We start from the raw sequence: 19471 nt of genomic DNA, 5'->3' as shown, positions 1-19471 counted from the left end.
ACATGCCTAGCACGTGGGGAATCGGCCAATTACCCCGGACGGCCTCCTAGAAAACGGTTGTTAGAGAGCGGGGCGCAAGGCGGAGACCCGACAGTTTGGAGCTGAATATGCACCACACACGAGCAAATCAACAAGAGTGGGCAAGTGCAGGTGACGACAAGAATCAATAATTCGGCTCTCAGCCTTGTGGACAGGTGGTGACCAAACGGGGGAAACACTGAAGCGGGAAAGTAGCGCCGCAGATGGGGACTGTGGCTTGGTTTTTGGTTTATCGATAAGACAACGGCGCTAAATTGTGGAGATGTTCTGATTGGGAATAGCGTGGCTTTATTGTCCGATGTCAACTTTTCTTTTGTAAATGTTTTTTGAGCTTCAAGATACGAGGCATCCAAAGAGTTTTGCGTCGACTTTGAACTTCCAAAGTTCCTGATTTCTTTACCGACACATAATCTGCAAAGATCGACAGCATATTTGAGCCTGAAGATTCGGCCCGAGGGGCTCACAACGCTGCAGTGTCTCCCTACTGGACGCAGCTTTCCACGAGTCACGGTTGGCGTGTCCTCACCGTCGGGACGTCCGGATGTCCTCACTTCATGATGAATGCTGAAAGCTGAGGTCTTGTTCCTCAACCGAGACGACAGAAGGCCAGTAAGCATTTCTATCACGACAATTTGATTGACAGGACGTTGCCGCGAGGTTGAACCTCGGACGCTATTGACGTAACGCCAAGTTTCTAGCCTTCCCCATCAGCCAGTGGAGCTTGTTGTAGGGCTGAAGAAGTTCCTCGTCACCACTGGCAGACGCACAGAGGACGCAATGACTCTTGTTGGAGTTGATGGCCTGCACAAAAAATCCATTTGTTCCCATTCGTTACCTTTCTCAGACATATATATGTGCATAGTCAGCTTTGCTGCACCCAATACGACGGCACCTGGTGGGAAGATCACTCACTGATTGCTGACATGATGCAAGATCGGAAAGCAGGGCACCGGCTATTAAGCACACACCCTGCCCCTATATTGTTGTTGTATCAAAGAACCCGTCTTGGCAGTCATCCAGATTTTGAAGATGCAGCTGAATATCTCGGGCTTCAAGACACCAAAGATTTATGATTGACGTTACATGACGAACTTGCTGTTCTCCTAAAGACAGACATCTGTGTTAGCGTTCCTGAACCCCTTTTCCTGACATCATCAGTCCTTAGCTTCAGAATCGTCAAGCTGGTGCAAGACGGTTCAAGGTTGGGAACTTTTCGCTCGGTCTAGTTATTGACGTGGAGTTGTAGATCTGCGGGAATCTGGATCTAAGAACCGTCCCCCCTGGAGCGATCGATTTTAGCTTCAACTACGGATGTTTGCATGGGTCCGGTGGACTCCATGGCAAAGCGCCCGCTGGATCTCGACATCATGTTCGGACTTTGCCCATGATGTCGGCCATTCTCACCGTCCTCTTTTCGAAGCGCCTACTCATGTCCTGGACAAAATAGCAGGTACTCTAGGTTAGTAGAACGTGTGATGGCCATTAATTTATACCTCATTAAATAATGAATAGGCCTCTTTAATTATTCGTTAAGATCTATTAACTATCTTCCGAGCCCTAGTAACTAATCATCTCTAACGCATCTTAACTAGGTATCTTTTCAAGTGCGATTCGGACCACTCTCCCGAATTGACCTACTTTGCTGTGCCAGTTATTTTGTCCATGACGTGCTACTCTATAATCCCGATCAAGGAACCTTGCGTCAAGAAAACATGCCCAAGCCTATAGTGAGCTCTAGCTTGGCTCTACACGACAAAGCCACCCGTTGAGCGAGCAAGCCGCATCGTGCTATCAACTGGTATTGTTGATATATGACCGGGGAGATCCCACCTTCCAGACACTAATTCTCATCACCCCTCACACAAAACGCAATCTCTCCATACAATTAACCAACCTTCAGGATGCCTACTGATGCTCAGATCGCCGGCGGCCACAAGGCCAACTTGAACAACCCCAACACCTCCAAGGAGTCCAAGGATAACTCCCAAAAAATTCTCGACAACGAGTTCAACGGTGGTGACGGTACGCGTGCTCTCCATGAACACCCGATGTCTCTTGCTAATCACGCGTGTAGTCCCCAAGGCCAGCGACACCAAGGACAAGAACCCAGGCAACGTTGCCGGTGGTCTCAAGGCGTAAGTGATCCGTTGCATCCGAGGCGCGCGTTCCGAAACACGGCAGCTAACGGTGGTTTGGCCGGACAGGACCATGAAGAACCCTAATGTCTCTGACGAGGCTAAGAAGTCTGCTGAGGAGCGCCTCAACAACATGTAAACCGCTACACGTGGGGAAGCGGGAAATTAGCGTGTCTGAAATCTTGTAAAATATAATCCAACCTCGAGTCTCCTCGATATTTCATTTGTAACTACCATAGCATCCAAGCAAAACTAGCACAACAGTGATCAAATATACCTGTCTTCAGGTATTACATAGACCTGGAAAAATAGCTCATGTGACATATACCTTTACAGTGGTGACCCCAGCTCGAGAGACATGACAAGAGCTGAAATCCGGTTCCTGATTTCTCCAGTTGTGGGGTTTTGTTTCGGGAAGATCGTGGATTCTTGGTAAAAGCAACATCAAGGTGGAGTTCAAGACGTCAACAAGGTGGCTTGGGAGACAGAGGATGGCTCGCGAGTCGCGACACGCCATAACCCGAGAAAGAACCAAACAACCTGGAAACAGATGCAAAGGGAAGTTGCGTTTCAAGCTGCAGTTGAAATCTCTTTATCTTGGGATGTCGGGATGCAGGAAGGGGAAAGAGGCTGGTGCAAATCAGAGACGAGGATTTGGGGCTGCCACTGCAAGGTCGATCAGGAAACAGCTTTAAACCCCTGTTCCGGGCATCAGCCCAGCCTCGCGGATTTGCGCGGTAACGCGGGTATCGGGCGCACCAGCCACCCCAAATCCAGTGGAAATGCACGTAATCCCCCAACTTGGAATCCACCCAACCACCGCAGAGACGCGCGATCTAACCCAAGCTAGCGGTTGTTTGGGGGGCCCGGGCGGCACCACTGCCGTGCGGATGCTTGTGCTTGTGCTTGTGTGCTTCCTGTGCTTGTGCTTCCACCTGCTCTCTCATCAGGGTGCTTTCTTCTTTCTGCACCTGCTCCTTCTTTCCCTCCTTCCCTTCGTTGAGCTTTCTGGGTCGTGGCCTAACTCTTCAGTCTGACCTCATGTTTCTCTTTTGTTTTTTGACACACTTCTGAAGTCAAGCATTCGACCTCGTTGTCAGCGGGGCACCTACCTCGGACCGCACGTCAGCACAACCTGGAAACACCCTCCCCCCCAAAACAAGGACCAACAGCCGCTGGGCCAAGCCCCCCTCGAGTAAACAATCCCGATCCCTTCTTTTGATCAATCCAGAGCCACAAAACAGAAAAATAAGGGCAAAATGTCCACCAGAACAAAAACCCTCCCGCTCGCCCATACGGCGGGCATCTTCTCAGACATGAGTGCCGATGGACCAGAAATCGGTACGCTTGTTTTGGTGGTGGACCGGGCGAAAAACTTACCGAACCGCAAGACGATTGGAAAACAAGATCCTTACTGCGCTGCGCGCCTGGGGAAAGAAGCAAAGAAGACCAGCACCGACATTCGTGGCGGTCAAACTCCCAGATGGTATGTTTCCCCCAATCTTTCGGGTCACAGCAACACAAGGCTAGATAGATGGGATGGTGAACTCGACTAACCATGTCATGTCACACAGGGATCAAGAACTCAGATTCACAGTTCACGACTCACCAGACTACTTTCAGCTTAAAGTGTCCGTGTTCAACGACGACAAGAAGACCGAACTTATAGGCGAGGCATGGATAGACCTGCGCGATATCATTGTCGATGGGGGTGGGCAGAGTGATCAATGGCACCAGCTGCAATGCAGGGGTAAATATGCTGGCGAGCTCCGTCTTGAACTCACATACTACGACAACCACCCCAAGCCCGACAAGGCACCAACCAAGTCAAGAAATCCGCAACAAGCTTCTTTAGCAGAAAATGAGCAGCAACCCGAGACAGCGCCAGTGGCCGCCACGGGACCCAGGGCCATGCCGAAACGGCGGCCCCTACCTTCGGATCCGGTTACGGGGAAAACACCCTCACCCGCACCGTCGTCAAAGCCACCACCACCTGCCCCTGCGCCGGAGCCGGTAGAGACACCGCCTCGCTCTCAGCCAAATCCTATTTCATCATATGTGCCGTCTCAGTCACCCCTGCAGCATATTGAGTATGGGTCTCAGTCGTCGCGCTACCAGCAGCAACCACCACCACTGGAACATTATCCTCGTCGAGAGCGTAGTGCCGATCTTCGACGAGAGCCACCGCCCTCTCAACAATACCAGACACCGGAAAGAGTGGACAGATACCCTGGACAGCAATCGCAGTCGTACGACCGCTATGACTCTAGGCCCAGTGACCCATATGGAGCACCACAACAGGAGCCACCTCAGGAATTTAGTGACGATCGACCTCCTCCACCTCCCGCCCATCGGTCTAGGCCTAGCCTCAACTCTGCTCCCAATTCAGGGTTTCAAGGGACTCCGCCGACAATGAGACAAGACGTTCTGAGGAACGAGGCCCATCGTGCTTCTGCCTCCCCTTCAAGTTACCCGGGGCGTCCAACTTACAAGGCTGCCGACTCGTCACCAGCTGCTCTGCCTGGCTCTCAGTATCAGGCTATAGAGCAACCCCCGCCACCTAGACATTATTCATATGACACGAACGGGTATGACCAGTCACATAGAGGCATGCAAGCCACCGTCGAAGACGTCCCCGAGTCTCCCGAGTCTTCTAATTCGAACAGAAGAAGCATGGGCAGGGCGCCTCCTGGCCAATCTCAACAACAGTATGATCTGGACTTTGAACAGACTAGCCCTGCTCCACTGAACATTTCAGGGAGAAGACCGAGCAATGCAGTGGACCATCAATACTCCACCTCTCCAGGCATGCAAGATCAGCGGTACTCGACTTCTCCTGGGATCCAAGACCGGTACTCGACCTCGCCTGGGATGCAAGACCAGCGGTACTCGACTTCTCCCAGTGTACAAGACCAGCGGTACTCGACTTCTCCTGGCGTGCAAGACCAGCGCTGTTCGACCTCGCCTGGAATGCAGGAACAATCGGGATATCAGAGCTCCAATGGCTACGTCATGTCCTCCACCGACTTGTCACGGCGGGAACCGTCGGATTACTCGTCTTCTTCCAACTATGGCCGGCATTCCGAGCCTAGCCTTCCCACGTACGAGTCCCATCAGAACCAGAGAGCACTGCCATGGCGAGATGAGCCCGATAATGGGTCAAACAGCTACTCGGCTGCACCAGTGCCTGCTGCGTTGATTCCTGGGATTGATCCAAACATCTCACAGGAGATCGCGGTGCGTGTCAACGAAGACAGTGGTCGTCGACGGTACAACCAACAAGCGCAAATGGAGACACCCCCAAGGGGCAGAACCATGGATGTCGCTCGGAGATATGATCAAGATGGATCCCCGGCGAGCTACAACGCTCAGCCTCCTGCTCATGGCAGGAGTCCCATGACTTACACAGCAGGGCCATCGACATCGAGTGTTAACGTAGTGATCAAGTCGCGGGCATACTCGCCCAACCCACCCGTTCGTGACCCTAGTCCCAACCCGCCCCAGCAACATCACAACCCACCCCAGCAGCAACACACCATCCGCCGCAAATCAGTAAGCCCCAGACCACCATCCTCTGATAGCCGTGCTATGTCCAGCGTTCCTTTCGGCCCCGACAGCTATGAGGTTCTCAACCCCACCGCCGCCGCTGCTGCCATGCACGACCCGACCGCTGCTCTGCCAGACTACGACGCAGCCACTGGCAAGATCATCACACACGATGGTCGCGAAGTTGACCCCTCTGACCATTTGCCCATGGACACTTGGGCACCTGAACCCGAAGCGAAGAAGCCGACACAGACATCTCCCGCTCCTCGTCCTACACCGGGTGGTCCACAACCGCAGCCCGTATCTTCGACCGGCCGTCGTCCTCTACGCATCGTTGCCGCCTCCCGTCCACAAAGCTACGTCGCACCTGACTCTTTTGATTCCCTCACTCCGTCCCCGCCTGTCTCCAACGGCCGAAATCGCCTCCAAAAGAAACCTCCCCATCGCATGTCCATCTCGTCTGGGTTCTCACCATCAGAACCAGTCATGTCTGGCGCCAATGGTCTTGGTCCCGGAAGGAGGAACAGCAACGTTGGCTTAGACTCTCAGCCTCTTGCTCCCCTGCCTCCTCACCAGGACAACTTTAATTCCCAAAGAAATCTCCCACGAGCCTCAACTTTTGACTATGGCGCCGGGGAGAATTACCACCCTTCCATGCAGGGGAGTATTGGACGGAATGGGCCTCCTCCTCCGGCTAAGATCCCTTTGGCGTTGCCGCCTTCCCAGGGGTATAATAATAGTAATATGAGCGGCGCGCTGCAGTTGCACAGCAGTAGTGCTGCCAGACGAGGAGGGATGGATGATTATGATTATCATGACGCGGGGTATCGGCATCAAAATGACGGGTATGCCAATGGTGGTGGGGTGGGTGGTGGAAGGGAGTTGAGCCTGGAGGAGGAGTTGAGGTCGATTGATATTGGAACGGGGAGATCGTCGAGGCGCCATCAGGGGTATGCGCATCAGGGGCAGTGGTAAAAAGAGGCGCATTTCCAACATTGGAATTCTATGATATCTCATCATTTTTTGAGCTTTCATTTCCCTTGGTTTGGACTTTTTTTGGGACGGAAGGTGAATTTGCCTATACGACTTATGGATATGACGAGGAGGTGTTCTGTTATATACAGCGGTGGATTTTAGCTTTTTGGGAACATGTAGGGTAGGGTAGGGATATGGATGGGCCAACATTGTGGGGATGTTATGGATGATTTGGGGCGTAAATGAGACTTGATTGAACATTTCCTCTTTCATCTTGATGAGTGATGAATCCCCCCAGCACATTTATTAAGGTTGAAGTTGGCTTTTGTTGGGAAGAGAAAAGAAGAGTCTTGGTGGAAGGTTGAGCCATTAGCTCAAAGCCTCTGACATCAAAACCATGATGGATAATCCATTTGATGTGACCACCAGCTGTTTGGGAGACGATTTCAGAGCCCTAGGGCATCCGACTGACTCACACCAAGATCGGGTGGCGTACCCGGCTTGACGGCGAGGAGGACATGATTCATCGCCGAAAGTGATGTTTTTGGAGACAACCAACCCTAACATGTGAAGAAATACATCCTAATATTTGAGCCATTTCAAAAGACCGTATCATGACAAGAGATTACACACCAATACAGAAAGACGTTGACCGCCACGAAACGCCAAACCAGGTAGACCCATCCGAAACATATGTTTTATTTCCCCGTCATGCCCCTTCTCGCAGCAATATCCGAGTATAGGTATCTCTCTATGTCAAAAGACAACAAAACAACCACAACAGTAACAACAGTACGAGAGCAGCAGTGGCTTTTTAATAAACCCTTTCCTATCCCCTCTTGGATCAAATAGAACAATATAAAAACTCCGACGCAATGCAATACAAATAGACCAGACAGAGAATAATTAAGAAATACACAAAAGTAGGCTTGCCCCTTCATTAACAAACTGACGCTGCCCCCTAGTTATTCCCCAACGTCAAGGTCTCCAACATGCCCGCCACTTCCATGGCGGTTTGCGCCTTGCTCGCCGCCCTTGACACCTTGCCGAGGAGAGCGTGGAACAACACTGCCAGTTCTGAGCTTCCGGCAACGTGCTCGCTGTAGAGATCGTACAAGTGGAAGGACACATCGACGCAAATGCTGAGGTAGCGCGGGTCAACAATGTATTTGCTCACCCATTTTAGAAGAGGGATGATGGACACTTCGTCGCGACCCTCGAGCGCCTCGCGGAGCGCGGACCGGTGACGAAGAGCAATGAGAACGGTGAGGGCGGTAAGAGGTTGGTACTCTGGCCCGGACATGTCGATTACTTCGTCTAGACACGCGGCGTAGAACCCATCCTTGTAGTTGCGCTGCCAGGGCTTGAGCTTCTTCTTCCTGGAGCCAGTGTCTGATGTTGGGATGACGACGTCGACGTTTTCGCCCAGCATGTCCATGTTCTTGTTGCTGACGGCTGCGCGTTTGCGCTTGGCATTTCTGGCGTCGATCTTGTCGAGAGCTGAGGTGCCAATGGCGGCTTCGATAGCGGCGCGCTCGCGGGCCTTCTCGGCGGCTGCTCCTGACAGCTTGGTGCGGATGGCCAACACGCCGGACTGCATGCCTACGGCGAGGTGGCGGTCTTCTTGGGCTGCGCCGGCGGCGATGACCGAGAGGGAGAGGATAGGGCTGGAGTATTTGCACCCAAACACGACGTTCCAGTTGGAAGTCTCAAAGACCTTGACATGGCCATCCAGACTGCCGCTGACAACACGCTTGCCATTGGACGCCAACGAGAGACTTGTGACAGTCTTTTGGTGGTTCGTGATAAGACGCAGTGGTTTCGCGGCGACCAGGTCAAGGACCGAGATGGCGTTTCCGGAGGCAGCGAGGAGGGTGGTGCCCCCGGGAAGGGGCAGGACTTCTTCGATTGGGTCCTTGTGCTTAAAGGTGAAGACTGAACCGCCCGGTGTCCTGGCATCCCACACCCGGACCGTCTCATCGTAGGAACCGGTGACCAGCATGTTGCTGTTGCCGCCGGGGATGAAAGCGCCGCTGCGGACGTAATCTGAGTGACCGGTAAAGGCATGGCTGGGGTTGTTTGATGGCAGATCCCACAGCCGGACCGTCTTGTCGTCACTGCAACTCATGAGGGTAGTGAGCTCGGTGGGTGACCACTTTGTAACCCACACCGGCTGCTTGTGGATGTGCCATGTCTTGAGAATAACGGCCCTTGTACCGCCGCCGACATCAAAAACCTGCATCTTTCCCGAATCCTCACCGGCGACCAGCGCTCTGCCGTCAGCCCTAATCTCGCCGGAATGGGCCTCGCTGTCGAAGCGACCAATCGTCTTGAGGAGCTCGCGCTTTCGTATCGAGAAGATGTCCACACGGGGACCTGAGGTTACTGCAAAGAGGTCATTGATCTTTGTGGCGGCAACCATGGAATTGGACAGGACGGCGCCTGTCTGGGCGGGGAAACTGATGTGCGAGATGGGCCATGTTGCCGTCGAGGTATGTAATTTCTGGTTCTTGAAGGATCTCCAATATCGCTGTTCGGGAGTGACGGGGCTGGGGCCCGAAGGCAGCTTAACCAGCGGTAACGGTTGAACTTCTGCTGCCATTTCGAATGCGTTGGTGAAGAAAACCTGAAAGCCGAGGGGGTGGTGCCAGTCGTGAGCTTCGTTTGTGTGGTTGCTGCCCGCGCGCGACAGCCTGCTGGAAACTTTTTTTTGGCCCAGGCAATTGAGACAGGGGTCTTGGGACCCACTCCTTGCCCAGAGTCTAGCTCTGATAAGATAAGCTCCTAGTGTAGTCAAGATCTAGTGGGGGTTGATTCTGGGGAACCCAGGTATTTCATACTATGGGATGCAGGACATTGTGCATCGAGTACCATGTACCTATGTCTCCTCCAGTACTCTACTCGCACAGCAGGGCATTGTCCCACAAAGTACGAGTGGGCGAGAACAGTAAAATTCATCGTTTCGTTCGCCAACAGCTTGAGTAGGAGGGGCAACCTGTCGACTGGGCTGTTGCTCCATGAGAAGTTGGGATAAATAAATAAAAATAAGGTAGCCTCCGGGCTGCGACTACCACGTCGAAAATTCCCAGCCGCCACCTGCCCGTGCCGCCCGCACTTTGCGCGGCCCAGCAACCCGCATGTAAGGAAGTGCCTTCGTGTTGTTTGTTGTATTGCGATATTTTCTTGAGAATAATGTCCACCTAATTCCATGCATACCTTAGGCAGGCACCTGCAGTCGGTAGCCACTGTCCATGATGGTCTTGAGGTAGTGGCACTTTGTCTTTGCTTTGGCAGGAAAGTCCAGCCCGTCATTTTTCTTTTGGGTCCGCTCGAATGCGCTTGCCACTTTGGGCTTCTCAAAAGAAAGCTCCTGGCAAGGGGTTTTCCTTCCATCTTGCCTCAGTCAACTTCACGCACCTTCCTGGCTTTATTTCCGCCTGACGAGGAAGCCGCCGCTCCCAGTACAAATGATCTTTGAAATATATATTCGAGTATTTTTCTAATCATCGCCTGCCTAGAAACCTAGTGATTCCGTTTCTTTTCGTTTCGATGGTTCGTGTTGCCTTCTCTTTTCCGCCCACGCGTTCTCCAGCTGTCCCGCTGGCATATGATGCTAGAGCTGCAAACCACACTGGCCTGCCTGCCTTTGTTTGCTTTTGCTGTTTGGTTCACCGCTGCATGATCAAAAGAAGAAAACATCGGTTCATCTTGCTGACCCGACCACTGGCGCTCTCTCCAGTCTTCCAAGCCCTCTCCTCTCCTCTCGGCCAACATCGGGGCGTGAGAGAGATCGCGGCTTGACTCGACCGATGGCGCCCAATACAACTTCCAGTCGAAACCAGCTGGCTTCGGGCGCCGACCGTGCGCAGATTGCATCTTCAAACGCGACCGCAAACGCTTTTCTAGGTGCTCGAGCACAACCCTCGTGGTTGAATCCGCCATCGGCAGCATCGAGGGCTCTTCCAGTAAACCCGAACCCGCCTCCGTCCGCAGCATCAATAAAACCAGCGCCCCAAGCAAAACGGGGCCGGCCGAGGAAGTATCCTCCAGTCTCGCTGCCGACTGCTCCCCAACCCCGACCAGAACCGCATTTCCAACCACAGCCACCACCGCAATCAGGATCACCGCAAATACAGACAACCGAAGTCCAGTAAGGCCATAGCTTATCCAATTCTTTCCATCTGACACCTTTCCCCATTCATGCAAAGACCCCGTTCACACATGGCTAGGAGCGCTCCATGGCTAGCCTGCTAATCCTTACAGACCCGCTCAGACAATCCTCCCATCGCCGGCTCCTAGTGACGAGCCAAGCCCTGCCCTGTCAAATGCCTTGGACAGCCCGAATCCGCTTCCCGCCTCACTGTCTGATGCGCCGACTCCGGCATCAAACATGACACCGGCGTCGGCGGCAACCAATGTTCCCATGACCCATGCCCGTTTCGAGCTCGACCCAGCAGCGAATCAAAATAGTTGGACTCCTCAACCAGATGAATCATGGCCACCAGAAATCCGGTCCCTTTTCCAGGCCCCGTCGGCTCACGCCCTGTCCCCCCAGACAAGCAACAATCAGCTGTGCTCCGTGAGCGCTGAGTCGGGCAATGCCGTGGACGCGGCGATAGACCAAGATGGTGGCTGTCAATCAACGAACGCGGCTGCGGCTCCTACTCCGCAAGAACGGCGTCGGACCGAGTAAGTCGTCCCCCAAAACGCGCCCGGAGACCTCATACTGACCGACCTCGCGTCCCCAGCACCGTACCGCTCAAATGCCAGGCCTTCGAGGCACAGATTCACCGACACGTCAATGCTCATGGAGGAATGACTGCGATGAACGCTCGGCTGGATAGACCGCGTATTCAACTTTTGGTGGATGCATGCAAAAGGAACGACTACTTCTTCCTGGCCCTTCACCAGCTCTACGCCATCTGGTCGATCAATCGTCAGGATGCCCATCGTATCCTTAAGAAGGATGATGTGGCCGATATAATCATGATAGATCTTGGGTTTACCACCGTGGCAGAGATTCTCAAGAGGAACGATCAACTGACCCCGACAAACCTGAGGTTCTTTGCCTCGTTTCCGGTCTCAGTTGACCAGCTGCGGGAACATCCAGTTCCTAGGGCGACAATGAAATCGTGGGTGGGCAATTTCCTACGGAGCATGGTAACTGAACATGTTTCCCTGACGCAGGAAACCTGCATGCGCCGGTATCCGTACGTGCTGGATGAACTCCAAGGTCGACTGCTGTGCTATTCTCCCATCATGCGAGAAATCCTATTCACTGCCAATCGTCGAAGACTCGGTATCCCCGATGGTGTCCACGCCCAGGCTTTGGACAATGCATTCAAGGAGGACCAAGAACGTCGAATGCATCAGGCTTGTGGCGCATGCGTGGCCGTTGGGGATTCTCCTGAGACCATCATCAGAATCAACCAAGCCCTCATTGCCCGATACCAGGAGTTGGTCAAGAGGTCCGACGCCGAGAAGCTACGCCTGAATCAACACCCACCAGTCCGGCTCGGAGTACCATCACCACCCGTGGTTCCCTCCCAGCAATTCCCTCCTCCACAGCCTACATCGTTTCATAGTCCCGCTCCCTCGCCTGTTATGCAGTATTCTGCCTCTCCCCAGTACCAGGCGACACAGCTGCATCAGGCACAGCTGGCACAGCAGATGGTAAGCCAATATCGACAACAGCAGACGCGGGAACTGCAAGCTGCTCAGTTGCCACAATCACCATTGCAACAGATTCAACACATCCAACAACAACGCATGCCGCTGCCGCAGCAGATTCAATACCAGCAACAGCAATTTCAGCAACGGCCACAGATCCAGCAGCAGCAGATCCAGCAGCAGTTTCAACAGCAGCTGTTTGAGCAGCAGCAGGTTTTACAACGAGGTATAGCGCACCAAACCCAGCAACATCAACAGCTTCACGAACTTCAACCAGATCAACAACGGCGACACCTCGAAAGGCCCTATGTTGCACCGATCAATACACAAATTGCGCAAGTCGCCTCGCCCCAATTGGGGCGAGCATCATTGGCGCCTACCACGACACCTACCGGTTTCGGTGTGCCGCGACCCGTGTTGGATCGACAGCAACCCGCTGCAGCGGCAGTGCAAATAACATCGCAGAGCACCCCTCAGCGCGCAGCGTCGACCCCTAGGCAGCCGGATTTGCTTATTCCTGCCAAGGACGTGACTATTCCACGCCCAGAATGGCCCTATGAACCCACAGATAGGAGATCTCTTGCGGCTTCTTTGCACCAGTCGGGCTGCCGAAGTCCAAAACGTGTCCCCAAGGATGGAACACCGGAGCGTCTTTTCCAAGCCATGGACAGGTTTGCAATACCGCCAAGCCTTGTACGTCCGCAAGGCTCGGTATACGAGTTTTCATTTGATGTGACAGCGGAACAGTTTGACCTCGCGGTTAGAACAGCAAGGCCAACTTCGGCGATTTTGGTCCCATTCAGTACGCATTTTGACGGCGCTCTGCGATGGAGACTCCGTTGCTGCAAGCTTGGCCCCTCGAGAACAATACCGGCAGAGCATGAGTGGGTCACAAAGGAGATGAGCTGGCCGCGCAACATTTTTATGAGGTTTAACGACAAGACTCTTGAAGCTCGCCGGCAACCTCACAACGGCAAAGACTTGGCGACCGAGTTGACTGATCACGTCGTTTGCGGCTCCAACAAACTGTCGATTGTGGTTCCTGTCTCCGGAGAAAAAAGTGGCGAGCACAGCTACGTCATCGCCGTCGAGGTGATTGAGACGGTTGGCGAAAGGACCGCTGTCCGTCGCGCTTGGGATAACGGCCTGCTACCAGAGGAATACACGCTGCAGATCATCAAGAAGCGGTTAACCCCAGTCTCCGACGACGATGGGTTGATCATTGAGGCTCCAGATCTGCCAATCGACATGGCTGACCCTTTCACGGCCAAGATGTTCGCAGTTCCCGCAAGGGGTGCCTCGTGCACGCATCTGGAGTGTTTTGACTTGCTGACTTGGCTCGAGACTCGCCCTTCTAAGCCGACAACCAAGTGCTTTCACAGCATTACGCCGGACTGTGGCTGCCCCAGTTCTATCCAATCCGAGCCAAGTAACCCTGACAAATGGCGCTGTCCCATCTGTCTTCAAGATGCGAGACCCAACAGCCTACGCATTGACGGGTTTCTTTGCGGTGTCCGTGAACAGTTGGCTCAGCAGAACAAACTACAGACCAAATCGATCCACGTCAAAGCGGATGGGACGTGGACCGCCGTCGTGGAGAGTGACGACGACGACCTCAGTGAGACGGACACTCCTGCGGCCGTCCCTTCCGGCTCCTCTACCCGCAAGAGAAAAGCATCATCTACACCCACAACGGCACGTCGGCCAGAAGTGCGACGCGAAGTGGAAGTGATCGAGATTGACTGATATTTCCAAAGTCAATCACCTTTCCATTCTTGTCTTGTTTATAGTCATTTTACTTTCCAAGCATTGCGGGCGTTTTGGGGGAGGTCAGCAAACTATACCCGGATTTCTAGCGTTTTTATTCAACAAAAGTGGGGGACGAGAGGCACAATGGCGCCCGCTATTTGCTGAACTTTCATACCAGGTGTGTTACACCTGTGGTTTGGGTACTTGGCTGGTACGGAGGAGGAGGCGTGGATGGAGTGGAGCAAAAACCATACGAGTCAGCGAGGGAAAGGGGGAGGGGGGAATAGCATCGTTGATTTTGCCCGTCAGCTGCGCACTCGTTGGGGAGGAACAACCGATAGCATATTTGTTAGTTGGGATGGACCCAGCAAGACATCTGTCGATCGATCAAGCGAAATGGCGGATGAATATCTGCGCTGCATACTACATGAAAAATGATTGTAAATGTGTGTCTGGATAGTTGAGCTACCTAGCGGATACTCCTAGCAATTAATTGAAAAAAAAGAATAAAACAAATTGCTATTGAAGTCCTTCCTGATTTCTGGGTGTACATGTGAGAGTTAAACAGACCAAGTAGGCTGAAATGGCTCCCATTCTGTTGCGTTGCGTCCATATGATCACCATTATCAACATCGTCTTGAGGCGTCACCAAGCGAGATGGACACTTTTGTTTGACTGTTCTTTTTATTACTCAACCAGTAATGTATCCATGCGATATCAAGGCTTGTTTCAAATCATACACATGTACGCAAAAGGTAGGACATATACACCGAGGTTGATTTGAAGAACTACCTAGCTCAAAGAGACGACACTGAAGATAGTATTATCCATATTCTAATTAATACTAGACTGGAAAAAAGGGGGGATATTAAGTTTGCTAGAAACAAAAAAGAAGGAAAAAAAGAGAGAAGAGCTAGGGAATCTCTTTGAGTGTGTGATAAGGCCGATGCCCTCAACAGCAAATGCTTCAAATTAACTTGATCCCCCTTTTCCATTCTCATCCCTCGGAAAAGTTAAAGGCTAATTTTTCTCAGGCAAACTACTCGCCGCATTCTCATCCGTCACTCCGCTGTAGGCTGGTCTTGCCGTGCTTGGAAAAACCGGCCCAGTCATCTCCTCCGCCATTGCCTCCTCATATGTAGGGGGCGCATCGTCATACGGCGGTGCGTCTTGGCCCGGTCTTAACTGAGGCGGGTAAAGCGCCGCTTCCGAGGTATCGTTCTGTGGTGTGGCTGCCACCGGTCTAGGCGGCAGCACTGGTGCAGATGGGCGTGATGAAGAAGCCACACCTTGAGGTGGGATATTGGGCTGTGGTTGAGGTTGTTGCTGTGGAGGACGACCATTAGGACCGGTTTGTTTCCTGGCTGGTCGTGTTCGTCCTTGACGCATGGCCTCTACCAATTCTGCTGGGGGAGTGAGACCGGAGAAGACTTGGACGTTGCTGAAGTTGAGGGGGAGGTGGATCTCCTGTGGGATGTTGGCGAGGTTCTTGCCCTTGTTCCGGTTGGAACCGCCAAAGAAAGAGGAGCTGTTGGAGGCGTGGTTGGCGCCGTCTGGCTTTCCCCAGGCGAGTCCGAGCTTGACTTCCAGTTGGTACTCACGACTAAATCGCGGGGGTGTCAGTAATAGGAATAAGAAAGGAGGCAGGGAGCACAAGAGAAAGTACCTCAGATTACACGTCTGGAAACTCGGCATGACGGTGTTGGGGAGAGGCACGTTGTTCCAGATGGCATCGGGAAGGACAACCTCGGTTCCTACGGCGTCGTCTGGCTTGGATACAGGTATGGAAAGACCCTGGCGTGAGACTATCACCCAACGGTTTAACTCGTTGTTGACCAAGTCCTGACATCGTACGATGGTCTTGCCGATGAGGTCAATCTGTATAGCTACGAGGTACACCTCTCCATTGCTGGGTGCCAGTTTCTTGGCGATAAGTCGTAGTGGTATTGACTTATTGCATGTCAGAATAGCTGGATGTGGGAGGCGAGCAGACATCTCGATCGAGGGCGGTGTTGCTAAGCTGGCCTCGGCCGACGAGGATGGGTTCGAGGGTCCGCCAACCGGGGGTGGTGGTTGCGGAGTGGTACTCCTTCCAAAGAACGAGGTCCGCTTCTTAGTAGACGGTGGCGCCGTGGAAGGTGGCGTGCGAGGCGCAAAGGCGAATGGACGCCTGGCATATGCCTCTTGGTTGCTTTTTGGTGGTCTGGGTGGTTCGATGGGTAAGAATTTGAGTCCTATTTGATATCTCCAATTCTCCTTGAATAAGCCCGGCCTTTGTATCGTGACTTTGACGTAGTATCGAATCTCTGCCTCGCCAGGGAATCCCGTGAAACTAGGAGGTAACGTCTTCGTAACGTGAGAGTACATCAACTGCTTGGTCCCGTCCATCACGCGGATCCCGCCTAGTCCAAATAGTCCAGCTCCTGGAGCGAATCCACCGGCATTCACAACACCTCCAATCTTGGCCATGGCTTCGGCGTTGCCACATGAGTTGTTGAAGGGAAACTTGAACTGGAAGGGAAAATGATGCTGACCTGGGTTGAGTACGATGGGACTGGCCTGAGGTGGAGCGTTCTCGTTGGGAAATGCCTGGGCTACTTTGTAGAGAATCTTGTGGTTTTCGTAGATGATGTCCCCGGCCGATGGCATTTCTCTGTGCGGTACTCCGGTGCTAGAGTTGTCGTTTGGGATTCCCAGGGCCGTCCTTGACTCTCCCTCAAGCTTCACGATGATGGCGCCCACTGTCTCATGCCGGCTAAGGGTGAGCACGACATGGCCCTTCATGATATCCAAGTTCGTGTAGAACTCGGGCGGGTTCTCCAGAGCTATGCGTATCGACATTTTGACTGTTGTGATATGTTGATTCTCGGTATTGATGTGAAAATGTATTAGCCGAGACAAATGATGGCAGCTCGGGCAGCTTCAGCCTTCTTGCTTACACACGCCAAGCAAGGTGCAAGCAGCTGCAGGTGGAGCTCACTCGACACAGTGAGCCTGTGGTACAGGTAGTATTATGAGATTAACAAGTTAGGTAGGCAATATAATTCAGAAAAATAGTGTTGTTCAACCACGGTCCCGGAGAATGATCGTATGGAAGCACCCGAACCTTTACCTGTCTGGAAAGGTGCCTTTGAAAAGAGCTTCGCCGCAATGAATAGCGCGGCCCGTTACGTCAGTTCGGCAGCCCGAAACAGCCCACTCTTGCTTGCTCGACCCCTGGAGCGCTGAACCTCGCAGAAGAACTTGGGTGGCTTGGCAACCCCATGCTCGGCACTGCTCGGGCGGTGTGACCCCCCAAGTGGGCTTATCTTATCGATTCTGGCGGGGTCCCATTTTTTCTGCCAGCCCCAAAAATTATGTGGAACATATGGGACATTCGGATGATCGCTAGAAGGCTGCGGTGAGGGTTCTGTATTCACTTTAAGCGCGAGTCACCGGCCGAGACAACAGACCTGTCGCAAGGTTCCGAACAAAACCTCCCGAGTCTGATCATCCCACCGCCAAAATTGCAGACGACATCATGCCAAAGGCCGCCAAGCAGAAGAAGGGCGGAGGGCCCAGCGGCCCCTACGATCGCAAGTCGAAGCCCGCCGCCAGCACCAACATCTTCAAGTTCGACAAGGACTATGGCCAGCATATTCTCAAGAACCCCGGCATCAGCGACGCCATTGTCGAAAAGGCCTACCTCAAGCCCACCGATGTCGTCGTCGAAATCGGTCCTGGTACCGGTAACATCACCGTCCGCGCCCTGGAAAAGGCAAAGAAGGTCATTGCCAGTATGCCGCCCCCCTTCCTTCCTTCCTTCCTTTCTTCCACCCCCTACCCCCTTTTCAAGTACTAATGTTCCCTCTTTCTCAGTCGATATCGACCCCCGCATGGGCGCCGAAGTAACCAAGCGCGTCCAAGGCACCCCCCTGGCCAAAAAGCTCGAAGTCATCCTCGGTGACGTGATCAAAATGCCCGAAATGCCCCCCTGCGACGCCCTCATCTCCAACACACCCTACCAAATCTCCTCTCCTCTGATCTTCAAGATGCTCGCCATGCCCAACCCTCCCCGCGTGGCGGTCCTCATGTTCCAGCGCGAGTTTGCCAAACGCCTCGTCGCCAAACCCGGCGACGCGCTCTACTCCCGTCTGTCGGTCAATGTCAACTTTTGGGCCACCTGCAAGCACATCATGAAGGTGGGGAAACAAAACTTTAAGCCGCCTCCCAAGGTGGAGAGTGACGTTGTTAGGATTGAGCCGTTGATTGGGTCGGCGAGGCCGAATATTGCTTTTGATGAGTTTGATGGGTTGTTGAGGATTGCGTTCAACAGGAAGAACAAGACGTTGAATGCGTCATTTGCGATCAAGGAGGTTTTGGCCATGTGTGAGAGGAATTACAAGGTGTATTGCTCGTTGAATAATATTCCTGTTGATGAAGGGGCTGCTGCGGGGACGGGGGCGGTGGTGGGGGAGGAAGAGGGGATGGATGTTGATATGGATGATGATGGAGCGGATGCGGATGATAATGAGGAGGAGGAGGAGGATGATAACGGGATGGATGTGGAAGACGATGAGGATATGCCCGAGTTTTTCAAGGAGATGAAGGACGAGGAGGACAAGGCCGCCGTTGCCAAAACGCCGAGCAGGAACCCCAAGTCAAAGGTTGCGATGGTGGTCAAGGCCAAGGTCAACAAGGTGCTTGCGAGCACGGGGCTGGGGGAGAAGAGAGCGAGGCAGTGCGATCAGAACGACTTTTTGAAGCTATTGGTGGCGTTCCACGAGGAGGGTATTCATTTCTCCTAGTTTGTCGCCTGCTAAAGAAGAGGGGACTGGAGTTTTGGCGTTTCAGGGGCGGGCGGTACAAAAAAGGGTGGTTGTGGGTTATTATTGCATTTACGAGCCATGATTTTAGAGATACTGCGATATGATACCAACAATGATGTCTGTGTTTGGTGTTGCTGTCGTTATATTCTTCTTTCTGCCGCTTTGAAATTATTAAGTCTGAGGTTTACACAGGTGAATACTGGCCTATGTACCACACTCGTACACCAACCAAGTCGAGGGAACATCCACTACATACAGACCACAAACATAGAGACAGAGTGAGATATATCTACGTAGGTAACCATGCCGCTATGAAAATGCAAGATAAAAAACTTGCTAGATAAACCTTCTTGACCCGCTAATACATGAATTTGTCGCTCCACTCGCTCCCTGTACATGATATTCCCAATTGCCAAACCCCCCATAGACAAGACAAACCGCCCACCGCAACCCTTGTGAGATAGTAGTCAAAGATGCTCGCTTGAGATCCAAGAAACAAAACGCCATGTGTGAGTGAGAAATCCGAGAGTGATAATAAGAACCTAGATC

At 52.9% G+C, this 19471-nt stretch overlaps 6 protein-coding genes across 6 annotated transcripts; 4 read left to right on the top strand and 2 right to left on the bottom strand.

The window, feature by feature from the left end:
* Window positions 1–1940: 1940 nt before the first annotated feature.
* On the top strand, window positions 1941–2313 carry PODANS_2_13270 (uncharacterized protein; the record flags this gene model as incomplete). The annotated part of the gene is made up of 3 exons (XM_001912110.1): window positions 1941–2061; window positions 2114–2174; window positions 2244–2313. The coding sequence occupies 3 exons, from the start codon at window positions 1941–1943 to the stop codon at window positions 2311–2313; spliced, it is 252 nt and encodes an 83-aa protein (XP_001912145.1).
* Window positions 2314–3433: 1120 nt separating this feature from the next.
* PODANS_2_13260 (uncharacterized protein) lies at window positions 3434–6695 on the top strand (the record flags this gene model as incomplete). The annotated part of the gene is made up of 2 exons (XM_001912109.1): window positions 3434–3660; window positions 3749–6695. The coding sequence occupies 2 exons, from the start codon at window positions 3434–3436 to the stop codon at window positions 6693–6695; spliced, it is 3174 nt and encodes a 1057-aa protein (XP_001912144.1).
* A 961-nt stretch (window positions 6696–7656) lies between these two features.
* On the bottom strand, window positions 7657–9297 carry PODANS_2_13250 (uncharacterized protein; the record flags this gene model as incomplete). The annotated part of the gene is made up of 1 exon (XM_001912108.1): window positions 7657–9297. One exon carries the CDS (start codon window positions 9295–9297, stop codon window positions 7657–7659), a length of 1641 nt encoding a protein of 546 aa, XP_001912143.1.
* A 2213-nt stretch (window positions 9298–11510) lies between these two features.
* PODANS_2_13240 (uncharacterized protein) lies at window positions 11511–14111 on the top strand (the record flags this gene model as incomplete). The annotated part of the gene is made up of 1 exon (XM_001912107.1): window positions 11511–14111. One exon carries the CDS (start codon window positions 11511–11513, stop codon window positions 14109–14111), a length of 2601 nt encoding a protein of 866 aa, XP_001912142.1.
* Window positions 14112–15134: 1023 nt separating this feature from the next.
* Window positions 15135–16955, bottom strand: PODANS_2_13230 (uncharacterized protein; the record flags this gene model as incomplete). The annotated part of the gene is made up of 2 exons (XM_001912106.1): window positions 15135–15717; window positions 15781–16955. The coding sequence occupies 2 exons, from the start codon at window positions 16953–16955 to the stop codon at window positions 15135–15137; spliced, it is 1758 nt and encodes a 585-aa protein (XP_001912141.1).
* A 785-nt stretch (window positions 16956–17740) lies between these two features.
* On the top strand, window positions 17741–18901 carry PODANS_2_13220 (uncharacterized protein; the record flags this gene model as incomplete). Its single annotated transcript, XM_001912105.1, has 1 exon — window positions 17741–18901. One exon carries the CDS (start codon window positions 17741–17743, stop codon window positions 18899–18901), a length of 1161 nt encoding a protein of 386 aa, XP_001912140.1.
* Window positions 18902–19471: the final 570 nt, after the last annotated feature.

Source organism: Podospora anserina, chromosome 2, assembly GCF_000226545.1.
Source record: "Podospora anserina S mat+ genomic DNA chromosome 2, supercontig 2".
NCBI classification, from domain to species: Eukaryota; Fungi; Ascomycota; class Sordariomycetes; order Sordariales; family Podosporaceae; genus Podospora; species Podospora anserina.
Note: the sequence above shows the minus strand (reverse complement) of the source record. Positions and strands in the feature narration are given on the sequence as shown.